General features: G+C 29.8%; 1 protein-coding gene across 1 annotated transcript; it reads right to left on the bottom strand.

Moving 5' to 3' along the window:
* Positions 1–9304: 9304 nt before the first annotated feature.
* LOC139859191 (root allergen protein-like) lies at positions 9305–13003 on the bottom strand. The gene is made up of 5 exons (XM_071847985.1): positions 12875–13003; positions 12774–12828; positions 12208–12260; positions 11869–12151; positions 9305–9915 (listed from the first exon to the last, which is right to left on the bottom strand). Exons 1-5 carry the CDS (start codon positions 13001–13003, stop codon positions 9620–9622), a joined length of 816 nt encoding a protein of 271 aa, XP_071704086.1. The 3' UTR covers positions 9305–9619.
* Between the last annotated feature and the right edge of the window lie 725 nt (positions 13004–13728).

Raw genomic sequence — 13728 nt, 5'->3', positions numbered from 1 at the left:
TAACGAAACCTCATCATTTACTCATTTGCATCTTGTAACGAGAATTGCTATATGAATCATCGGGAATTAGCAATCAGTATTTTGAAATCTCGCAGCATGTCTACGCCAACAGTTATATGTGTACATATAACGTCTATCTCCTGAACTTACATACTTGAATGTGAAGTTTTTGAAAAACACCCAGAACTGCGGAATAGTTCTCGAAATGTTGTTGAAGCAGCAAAAACTATAAAACGATCTTAACAGTAAAAAGTTTGATGATAATGAATAGTGTGCTGGCAAAGCACGGAAAAAGAGAAGTTTTGGAACTGGAAAATGGATTGAGCAAAGTATGAAGGAGACTGTGGATAAATCACAACGACTGAACCTGCCTTCAAAGAATCCAAATGATTCAGTATCTGCTGAAGTCATTAACGAATACCTTGCTCCTGACTCAAAACCCCTGCGGGCAATATTCTTCATCATTCTCTGATATTAGAAATTCTAAGATATCATCATATCTTTCATTATACATATTTCCGAAGATAATTTCATAATCATTCTCATCTGAAATCATTTACCTCTTCGCGCTATCTGTATTACATCATAAAAGAAACTATTTTAGTTTCTAAATTCTGAAACATTCGAGTTTAAAATAGGAATATTTTTGAAGTAGTGTTGGGAACTGAAGCATGAGTTAGTATAATATAATGACACTTGATCAACGTGATTATATTACAGTAACTCATGCTGAGTTTCTAAATGGAATGTGATGATTCACAGATCATAACATCATCATGTGCCATGTTATACGACTCTTGTATTCTATTTAACCTCTAAAATATCAAGAAAATATTTCTTGATGATTCGGCTTTTTTCGAGGTATTCTGGTAATTTGACAAGTCAAGATCGTGCCATTACAATTTCCTTCCTAGAACATTAACAATGTTCATTCCGAAATTCATATCTGCGAATTATGGATCATTATAAGTAGTACTTACTCGCAAGAAGAAGAAACGAAAGGACAAAGCTCCGAAACAGAAATTGGGATATAAATCGCAGCAAATAAAAGAGAGCATTAATTGGAGATGACAATGATTATAGAAGACAGAAGCAGGGACATCGAAATATAAGGGAAGATATAAAATCCAACAACCACCCAAAAATTATAAACCGTATATATTGATGCAAATAGCAATATAAAGACACGGGGGAACTAAAAACACTATAAACCCAAGGGTATAGTAAAAGTAAATAGATTCTTCCGGCGGCAGATGAAAAAGAAGAATGACAGATATGAAGGTAAGGAGTATATCAAGAATCAGAACTGGATGGAGCATATTGACAAATACTTTAAAGTATGAGCTGAGGGACAAAGAAGAGAAGGTGCGAGTTGTAAGGAAACGAAGGGAATGGATTTATAGTAAAATTTCCGACAGAGAAATCAAAATGGATGATCGCATTTAAAGCGGATCCTAATTTCCTTAATCAAATCTTATTACGAAGATTTTCTCTAAATCTCTTGAACTTGAAAATCAATTCTATCTACGTTAAAAGATATGACGAATCTATATCTACTCATTTCACTCTTTTGGTGATAACTTCACTCGTACTCTTCACAAAATCAAATGGTTTTATCCATATTACTCAATGATGATAAAACCCTAATCTTCAGCTTATATGCGTCATGAAAACATACTTAATGTCAGCCATGACCATCCTAATCAAATTTCGGGACGAAATTTCTTTAACGGGTAGGTACTGTGACAACCCGGAAATTTCCGAACAAATTTAAACTTTAATCTTTATGTATTCCCGACACGATAAGCAAAGTTTGTAAGTTGAATCTCAAGAATTTTAAACTATGTTCATGCATTCATTTAACCTCGACCAAATTCCAACGATTCACGAACCATTAAATGAACGTATATAATTATGTATGTATATATTTTATAACTTGAAAACGTTGATAAAGTATTAAACGTATAATACTTTACATGAACGTATTTGTTTCAAAATATATTTATCAACGGAATTAAAAGATAATATTAAATGATTGATTTATCTGATACATTGTATGATCACGAGTCTCTGTTGAGAGGTCCACTTTGATTTAGGGAACCTTTTCTTTTTAATGATATTCAGAATAATTGGTAAAGTGAATTTCAAGTAAAAACAAAAGTGTCAATCAACAGGAACTAGACATGAGTTAGTGGAGATTCCTGTTTGATCTTCAATTTATGTTTTACAATATTTTCCTCGTGATCTCTATAAGATAACTATTTAACTTTTTTATTATTTATGAAATATGGATAACTTAGAAATTAGATATCAACGTTTCACTTTAAAATGAATTCATACGTTTAACTAACCTTTAAACCTTATCTTACGCTTCACCGACAAATTGTAATTTAAAAGCTTGAAATCTATTTTGAATATAAATTTTTTTATGTTTTATAATATAACGATCTCCATTTTAACTTTTTAATAAAATGATTATTATATAGTTTTAGAAAACAAAGTTATTATATTTGATTTAAACGTTTTATTTAAAAAGAACTTTATTAATTGGGATGTTTATAAGATAAATTGTATATGACTCTTGAAGAATTTAAATAAAACTTACATTATAAAATTACAAATATATAAAGTGTTTCAAAAATGTAAAAGTGATTTGATATAATATTTTTCGACTATCTAAATGATTACAAAATTGAACGTTAAAATATAATTAGTTTTGAAAAAATAAATATTGTATTATTAGGTAAATATTTCAATATGAACAAATATTTTTTTTTTAAAATAAGGATATATATATATATATATATATATATATATATATATATATATATATATATATATATATATATATATATATATATATATATATATATATATATATATATATATATATATATATATATATTTATATATATTTTACAAGTGACAAAATATAGTATTTAACGGTTGATTTAAAATAATATATTTGGATAAACATCGAGACTTTAATTTATAGAAGCAAATGACCACAACACTCAATTGAATAAGTTACACTTTGAGTAGGATTGTTTTTCATTGATTTGAGTCTTGTTATATATAATGGTACACTACACGAAATATAAAATATTAGTTTTCTAAACTTACGAAAGTGCGTTCGAAAAACCGAAAGTGGTACATGAGTCGAGTAACAACGTCCTTGCCATTTGAGTAAAAATTATATTTTTACCATAAACGTAAATATAATATTATATATAATTAATTATATAAATTAAATATATTATATATTTATTAATAAAAACTGTCGGCAGCCTCAAATGAGTGCAGAATGAGCTGGATCTGGAGCCTCCGCACTTGCGGAGCATATAGGCACAAAACCTCCGCACTCGTGGAGGTGGCAGTTTCAGGATTTGTGTATAAAGCTCGATCCATTCTGCGCTCAATTCAATCTCTCTATCTATATTATTACTCCGTAGTATATATTTATTTTATTTATATTATTATTATTATTATTATTATTATTATTATTATTATTATTATTATTATTATTATTATTATTATTATTTATTATTATTTTATGATTAAGATTAATATTATTATTATTAATCGTATTTAGTATTATTATTATTATTAGTATTATACATAAAATACTACGACGAGGGGATGCGCGTGCGATTTCAAAACGGATTTTATGAGCGGGATATAAATAAGGAAATTATGTGTTATAGCTATGGAGGTTATGGGTAATGTTCAGGGGTATGCTCGTGAGGTCAATCTAGTGTTTATCGTCTCTGTTGCGTCTACGTACCTTTCCTACAATATTGAATCTCAATATTGATACGTGAGTACTCATAATTTAATTTTTACATACTAATAGTGTATCCCTGACTAGTGCTCGAGAATATAGGATTATGCATGCTTGTACTTTTGATATTGCCATTAGATAGGATATGTTGAATCCTGAATTAGTTACGTATGCGTTTGAGATAAGATATAAGATATGCATGTCGTTGGAAAGCTAGCGAGAAATTAAGAACTTTTCATTTAGATATCGAATGGTTTTGATGAACGGAATTGAAGTTATAGTCAATCGAATTTTTGTATTATTATTAAAAATGATTATTATTATCGTCGTTATTATCGTCGTTCTAGTTTTATCTTATTATTATCATTATTATTATTATCTTTATCAATAAAAGGGATTTATCATTTAAAAATTGTTATTTTTTATTATTATTACTATCGTTATTATAGTTAAAGTTATAATTAGTATTATTATTATTATTATCCAATTATTATTATTATTATTATTATTATTATTATTATTATTATTATTATTATTATTATTATTATTATTATTATTATTATTATTATTATTATTATCCAATTATTATTATTATTATAAGTATTATTATTATTATTATTATTATTATCATTATTAATATATATATCATTATTTAAAAAATGGTTATTGTTATTTTTATTAATATTATTATTATTATTATTATCATTAAAATAGTTATTAGTATTAATATTATCATAATATTTATTATTATTAGTATTATTATAATTAAAACTAATATTAATAACACTTAATTATCATGATTACTATTATTATTATTATTATTATTAAAATGAACGCGATATAAAAGACAATTAAAAGCTATCAATGAATAGATTAGGAAATAATGAGTAAGTGTATCATGATGAAATTAAAATATTATAAGATATTGAATTAGATAAAATTATCGTTCTTATTATTTTTATCATTACTATTATTATTAAAAGTATCGTTAGTATTAAAACTATTATTTTAATGAAAATTATCATTTTAATAGAAATGTCATTGTTATTATAAAATATCATAATTATTATCATTTTAAATAAAGTTATTATTTTAAAATTAGTATTAAAAGGTATTGTAAATATTAAAGTTATCATAATTAGAATTATCATCTTATCATAATATCACGTTTAGTAAATATAAATATTGATATTTTTATTAATAGAATAATAATAATTATTATTACAAAATAATACAAGTTTTACTTACTATTATTATAGATATTATTTTATCAAATAAATATGTGATACAAACATATTTTACTACGTGTAATAAATTACTTTAATAATACCTATCATATTCTCTTTATGATATTAAATGAACTCTATAAATTTTATTACTTAATATATATAAAAGTATATTTTATTATATAAATTTTAATATAAAATTTTATTTATTAATAAATGAATTATATTACTTACTCTATTAAATCTTTTAAAGATATTTAAAAATATAAAACGACGATATTTAAACTATATATTAATCATATATAGATTTTTGGAAATTATTTTGAGTCAAATTGAATTTTGTTGACTTTTGCATATTAGTCTCGAGCATTAGGATTGTGGTACACTATGACTTGACCTAAATTGTTAGACAAATATTGACCAACACATAAATATATATAATTAATATAGGATCGTGAATTCGAGGCCAACCTTGCACTTATTCAATGACATTATATGTATTTTTACTACAAAATACAATAGGTGAGTTTCATTTGCCTTTTTACCCTTTATATTTTTGGGCTGAGAATACATGCGAAATTTTTATAAATGTTTTATGAAATAGACATAAGTAATCGAAACTGCATTATATGGGTGAATGATCGAAGCCGAATATGCTCCTTTTGCTTGGTAACCTAAGAATTAGTAAACCGATCTACTAATTGACGCGAATCCTAAAGATAGATCTATTGGGCCTAACGAACCCCATCCAAAGTACCGGATGCTTTAGTACTTCGAATTCGTTTTTATCATGTCCGAAGGATTTCCCGGAATGATAGGGGATATTCTTATATGCATCTTGTTAATGTTGGTTACCAGGTGTTCACCATATGATTGATTTTTGTCTCTATGCATGGGACGTATATTATGAGAACTGGAAATGAAATTTTTGTGGTCTATTAAAATGATGAAAATGAATGATTATGATAAACTAATGAACTCACCAACCTTTTGGTTGACACTTTAAAGCATGTTTATTCTCAGGTGTTAAAGAAATCTTCCGCTGTGCATTTGCTCATTTTAAAGATATTACTTGGAGTCATTCATGGCATATTTCAAAAGACGTTGCATTCAAGTCGTTGAGTTAAGTAGAGATTATTATTAAGTAAATGACAGATTAGGTCATTTATAGTTGGACATTATGAAATGGTATGCATGCCTGTTAATTTTCGATGTAAAGAGAGTTTATCTTTTAAAAACGAATGCAATGTCTGAAAAATGTATCATATAGAGGTCAAATACCTCGTGATGTAATCAACTATTGAGAATCATTTATAATGTATATGAACGGGTCCTTTCAGTTGGCGTAGAATTACTGTGAAATTTGAGAATAATGATTCAAGCTTTTTGGTATGGCAACTACCATTACAAGATGCAGATGAGTACATGATAGGGTTTCAATGAATAAATATAGTGATTTTTCGAAGAGACTTAAAGATCAATGAAGTTGTTGGTAAGTTTACTGCTAATGTGGTGGAATATAAAAGGTTCTCCGCTAACAATGATGAAGAGGTAATCGTTATAATAAGGCTTATTTGATTGAACAATTGAAGTTGTTTTGCTGGAGCTGTGACAAAACTGTCTATTTTGAAAAGGGATTGAAAAGTTATTTTTGGTAATAAATGTCAAAAGATCTGACATAGATACGTGTTAAACTATGACTTTGGTTTCGAGAGTTTTTCAGAGGCATGACTGTGGGTAACATGTGGTTGGATCATCATCTCGATTGTTCATCATTTGAAGTGTCTTCAGGAATTTCGAGGGGTTTGAACACAGATTGTAATCGTTAATATACATATGATGTTCTAGGATTTTGAATGATACAAATATTTTTCTGGGTTCTATGATGTTCTAGCACAACTTTGAAGTCAAAGTATAGCTTTGAAAGATATAGGAATCTAAGAGTGATGGTACCGGTTATATCTCGAATTTGAATTCTGTTCTATCAAAATCAGAATATATAATCGAATTTGGATGCGAATGATTGTTTTGATTTCTATGAAGGAATGTATAGTTGTGAAAGTAGTGAGTATAGTTAATGATTTCTGAATCAGAATCGAAGAATGAAACATTTTAATTGTGAATTTATATATCTCTCGGGTATTACCTACCCGTTAAAAAAAAAATTCACAAGTAATCTTTTGTATGAGAGAATTTTATTTCAATTTTTATGAAAATATTAATATGTATATTTTCTTCAAATGTAATACAGATTTAATGAGTTAATATCATATTAAACTCATTTGATTTTCAGCGGGAACTAGCAATGAATAATCTCTAAAACTTTATAAATTTCGTAATCTTTGCGTAAATGAAATTAGGAATCAATACTTCATTATTCATTTTTATTGATATTTATTCAGTGAATGATGTTGGTGATCGTGGAATTCTTGTGAATTTCGCAAGATATGAATGATGTTTCTAGAAAGTTTCGAGTACATCGAAAATAAAGGTGTAAAATCAAACATGTATTTGAAAAAATACACTTGGTTTATTATGAACTGAAATTTATTGAATTGAAACAGATATTGTAATTAACGATGGTTAAGTTGTTAACGACGGATGTACATCATATCATATTAGTAATATGAATTTAACCGAGTAGTATCTACCCCTTTTTCAATTCATACATAATAGCTTAGTACGAAAAGATATATTATGTTTCCAAATTTTATATAATATATAAATTCTTTGGAAATAATGAATTAATACATCATAACTCGTTATTTCAATATATGCATAGGTGATTGTGGTGTTGATATCGTTGGTGGTTATGTAATTGGTGGAGCTTGTAGTACTACAGGTGTTGCTGGTGTTGGTGATACTGACGATGATGATGGTGCTGACGACGCTGAGGATACGCATTGTGTACAGTAAACCTGCGAACCGCCAACAACCTATCAACGAGTACAAAATTTTATCAGACCCGTACAACCATACACGCAAATGTTTTTTTTTTTTTTTTTTTTAATTTACACTACCCGTATCCTCACTCTAAACGAACGATGACTCAAAAGTTGCGTCTTCTCGTTTTAATTTTATTTCCCTAATTCTTGCAACGACGATTAAGAAAAATACTCCGTATAAATTTATTTTTGAAGTTGGATATTTTTCTGAGTATCAATTTTGAGTATCTAAGAAGTTGATCCAATACCATTTTCGTCAGGTACACATCACCAATGTTTCTTCAATGTGTTATTATTTGAATTTTTTGTATAATCGAACAATCAGTTTCCGTCTAAGGCTTGGATGGTTTTGTTGTTTAATGTACTATCGTTTGATAACGGTTGCTTGATGAAACACGCAACAAGTGTTCGATGAAATGTCTAAGTTAGTGGAGTACTAGTTTTAAGTTGTCATCGGTAGTTAATTCGTAACCGTGATTGTTAATAATAATGTTTACAGGGTATATCTATATATCCATTAGAGCACGAGGTGTCCGTGTCCATTTCGATGTCTAAAATGAAAGTCGAAATTGACTTTCAGTGACATTGTTGGATGTTCCAAATCAGTGTCTATTTTTACTTTTTATTATTTTAATTATTTTAATACTTCTTTTTTTATACTCATATATTTTATTATTAATAATAAAAGAGACACAAGACACAACTTTTATTCATAAAAAATAAAATTACAATCCTAAAAAAAAAACTTAAACATATTACGATTATTCAAACGAATGATTATTTTAAACTTAAACACAAACCGACACAAACCACCATCTACTCCGATTCCTCTTCATCCTCCCCCTCCTCCCCCTCCTCACGACTCTCCATCCAACGCCTCATCGCATCACGCCTAATCCTCGCCTTATGCATCTCGATGAGTATCGTTAAATTGAGACCAATTCCTATTGATACTAAATGAGTTTTTTGGATTGCATTGGTAGTTTTGATTGTTTGGATCGGATGAATTTGGATTCATGATTAAATTGATAAAGAGTAGAATTTTTTTGAGAGAAAAAAGGTTGAAAGTGTGTGTAAAAATGTTTGAAAATGGCATCTATTTATAGAATTAAAAAGAAAACCATAAAAAAAAAAAAAAAATTAAACTAGCAATTTAACGACTAGTTTTTCAAAAATCCAAAATACCAATGGCTAGTTAGACACCGGTATCCCGACTTTGTGAAACTGACGATGTGCCGGTATCGACCGACGGTCGATCCCGGTGTCTATTTTGACCGACGGCAAAAAAAATTTGTTAACACCGAGTGCACTTGAAGTAAATGGTGCGTTCAATTATTCCATCCACATATTTTCTTTCGGTATTTAGACAAGTTGCTATTATATTAAAAAACTGTAAATACAAAGTACAATCTTTAATGACATAACTCACATAATCGGAGGCACATATCCGTTATTTTTCAGAAAAAGGCGATAATCACACTAAAACAGAGCATTTAAATTCTCATTGAGACGTTAATGTAAGTTCTTATTCAGTAAGCTTCAGGATGAGCATTGACATATGACTCACATAATCGGAGGCACATATCCGTTATTTTTCAGAAAAAGGCGATAATCACACTAAAACAGAGCATTTAAATTCTCATTGAGACGTTAATGTAAGTTCTTATTCAGTAAGCTTCAGGATGAGCATTGACATATGACTCAATCGCCTTGAAGGTTTTGCCGCATGCTTCTTTCACAAAATTGATTGTATCTTCACCTAGGGTAGAATCGCCTTTGCACTTAAGTTCCACTGTGTGCTTGGATATAGATCCTCCGTTCGAAGATGGTACGAACTTAATATGATGAGTGGCGGTGTCGACTATACCCATTAAGGCGTCACCTTCAAAGCCCGTATTACTGAGGCTTAAGTTGGTTTTGTCAATGGCATCGACCTTGCTAATTATACCCTTGAATCGGTAACCTACATGTGCATTGTGCATGCTTAATTTAAGTAAGTTGTGATTAAGCTATAAACAACATCATAAGATATTACATTATGTCAAGTTTAAAAATCATAATAAACACTAAATATGCTCTTTGGCTAAGCGGACAATGAAACTCTGCAACCAAGAGCTGGACTAAGAGCCTCTCTGACTAAGACAAAATGTACATAATTGGTGGTTATATACAATATATAGGGCGAATTATATAGACCTAAAAACAAGTTTAGATGTACTATACAATCAGTTTGTTCTGTTTTTCTCTTAATCTTCTCCGATCAATTTTTTTATACATCAGCTGGTCCAGATTTAGGCATATAATTTTAACAGTGTACGTGTTTTATAAAATTGGTTTGTAAGTGAAGTTGTAAGTTTATAGTTAGAGCTAATAGCTTGTAGTTGAACTTTACATTAAAAGCAAGTGTTATCATAGGGCCTTCGGCCTAGCGGTATCGAGTATTCCATCTAACTTCGGGGGCATGGATTCGAGTCTTGTTTAGGACATTATTCGTGTAATCTTATGTAGATTGTGAGTTAGCATTTCCAAAAAAAAAAACAAAAAAACAATTGTTTGGTTAAAACTAGTTGCACCTTACACATGTGAATTGATGTAAAATGATACACCAATACATGATTATATAAGGGGTATTTATTTAGTTTATTATTTACTTCATAAGTTACTAACTTATTTTTAAAAAGCTATTTCAACTATTTTTTTTTCCTAGAGCTTTACTTTTCAATAGGCTTTTAATATTTCATCTACCAAACAATACGAGAAGTTAGAACTTTCGGCCTATTATAATGGTGACGGGCAAATTAGACGTGTGGGGGGTGGGGTGTTTGGCGCTGACGTCATTAGCGGAATTAGGGGTGGTTTAGGGGTGTGAAGCCACCCCAACAATCCAATATCGTACATTACATATATATTTATTATGTTTCATGCTAAAATTCTACGGAGTATATATTTATTCGTGTTCTTTTTACTTCAATATCTATCTAATGTATATAATCCATCCATCTATTACAAGATGATGATCCTCAAAAAATATAATATCTATATAGACGGAGTATCCAATTAACTATCGTTCCGTCAACTACATCAATTATATTTATATTTGATTTATTGTAGTAATGTTTAACAAAGCATTCGTCTTCAAAATAACTTGGTTTTTATTGTATAATCATATATTCGGTAAATATTGAACATATGTGAATGTTTAAACTATTTAATTATTGGCATAGCTCAGAAAACGAATCAACCTATGCAAAATTTTTAGCTATTTCGTGATAATTTTGGTGAAAGTTATGTGTTATATAATTCATTCTTTTATTTACAACGCTTATCGTAATTCATTTTTTTGTACTAAATATATACTTCGCTTTCATGTCAATTTTTTGTTATTATACTGTGTATTTTATTTTTCGGTAAGCTCCCATAAACTTAAATCCTGGCTTCGCCTCTGGTTGACGTGGCAAAAACTGGGTAGTAATGGAGTGACGTGTTAGGGTGATGTGTCAAAATATAATTGAAAGTTGAATGAAAAGGAGGATAAAAAATATTAAAACTATATTAAATATTAATAAAATATGTTACACGCCTTCTATTCTTCCCGTGCTACAAACAGCACACCAACATACATATTGGCCCAAACACACCACAATAGAGGCGTGTTGAAGGCGTTGTGGCTAGTTTTTGACTCCGAACAACATACATATTGGCCCAAACACACCACAATAGAGGCGTGTTGAAGGCGTTGTGGCTAGTTTTTGACTCCGAACATGTGTTGGAAACTTGGAATAGGCCTTATAAAATAAATAAACTTCCAACTCATTGAAGCTTTTTACATAGTCGGTATCATTTTTGTTAATATAATATAATGATGATGTGTCTTTTCTTATATTAAAAAAAGAGTATTAAGAATTAGCCTAATTACCATCAGCATATGTAGTACTCCTGATGCTTCCAACACCACCATCACCTTGAATGATATTGATAGATTTATAAGTTTCTGGTTCGACCTTAGTGGCGATGTTGTCGAAGTCACTGTAGACATTAAAAAGTTTGGGAGCAGGAAGTGGAGAAGTGAACTCCATTTCAACAGTGACAACAGCCATGATAATTATAGTTCTTAGAAGAATATATGCAAGAAAATGAAAGATTTTGTTGTGAAGAAATATGAGTGAGCATAGTGGCCGTTTTATATACGGCTTGAATACCTGGAAATTTGTACGCAGTGCAAATGCAATTAGTCAAAAAAAGATAACAAGGATACGTCTGCATTCCATGAGTTACCACACCTAGCTAAGTGTCTAATTTTGGTTCGATCTGCCAGTAATTAATAAGCCATCAAGAGGCATAAATGTGCACATTCCATGGTTGACTATTTGCACCTTGTTATATGGCGCGATATGGAAAGAATGTACGTCGCGATAGGTCTTCGTTACTATACGAATTTTCGTTTTTTTTGTCCAAAAAAATAATAATCCGCACCCCGTTATTATTACTTCACAAAAAATATTGTATGTATAACGCTGGATCACTCAGATGTGCGTCTTGATAAATGAAACATTATGGGCATATGCTTTTATGAAGTTACGAAGTTACGAAGAGCATTACTTTTAAGAGCAAAGGGTCCGAAAAGATAATATAAGTTATCCAATTTGACAATAAAGGTAATATGAGTTTTGCTAATGCCCGAAAAGGATTACGTTTTTTTAATTTGGCCCAGCAAATGACTATGATTTGAAAAACTGTGAAATTGAGGGTAACATTGTTAAATTCATTGAAGATCGTTAGTCAAAAATACATGGTTGGTCCCCGAAGTTTGTTAAAAATTACACCAAAAATCTTCTTTATCATCTTCACCACCACCATCAGGTTCATCACCACTCATCTTCATCACCATCATCATCGAACACCATCATCATCATCATCTCAACATCATCATCTTCATCACCGCCATTGTCGGATACCTTCATCATCATCAATGTCTCAACATCATCATCTTCATCACCATCGTCATCCAACAACTCCGTTTTGCAGATTCCGGCGACCATTTGGCGGCACATGGTGGTTGGTGGCGATAACTTAAAAACCACCTCAAAACTTGATAAAAACGCTCCAAATTATGCATATTGTAGCGGTTTACTATCACGAATCTTTCTCCATTCTTAGATTTTACAAAAATATAACAAAATCTACCAAAATGATCGATTTCAGAAACTTTTTTCGAACACAAAAATGGTGAGATCTCGATCAATACTTCGAATTAGGACATGAGATTTTGAGGATATAATTACAAAATTATTTTTAACCTTTTCGCGTTTTTAGGTTTTCCAGATTCGATGTAACTCTTCAAAAGTCCCCAAAAAGTCAACAAAAGTCAAAATCGACGTGATTAGTGGCGGAGGTGATGGTCTAAATGTTTCTTAAGTGTTGTAGGGATAAGTCCACATAAATTTCTGATTATAAGATACCCAATTTTCTTCTGATGAAAATCTAAAGTTGATTCATTGTGGAATGCTTATACTTAGAAACTAGAGTACATAAATTTTGTATCATCCAAATGTAAGGTATGCACTCGGACATGTTGAAGGTAAGGTTGAAGTTAAGCTTCTTAATGGTTCATTTGGAAAAGTGCAAGAGCATGTGCATGACTAAAGTGAACTTCTTATGTAAATGTGATATTTTGCCGCTTCAGCAAAGCTTGGACTTTTGCTTTGGATACATACATGAATGGATATAGACACATGGCTTGTAAAGTGTCACGATAACTTTAGAGTATTTGAAAATT

Source organism: Rutidosis leptorrhynchoides, chromosome 7, assembly GCF_046630445.1.
Source record: "Rutidosis leptorrhynchoides isolate AG116_Rl617_1_P2 chromosome 7, CSIRO_AGI_Rlap_v1, whole genome shotgun sequence".
Lineage (NCBI taxonomy): Eukaryota > Viridiplantae > Streptophyta > Magnoliopsida > Asterales > Asteraceae > Rutidosis > Rutidosis leptorrhynchoides.
The sequence above is the reverse complement of the archived record's forward strand: the minus strand, read 5'-3'. Positions and strand labels throughout refer to the sequence as shown.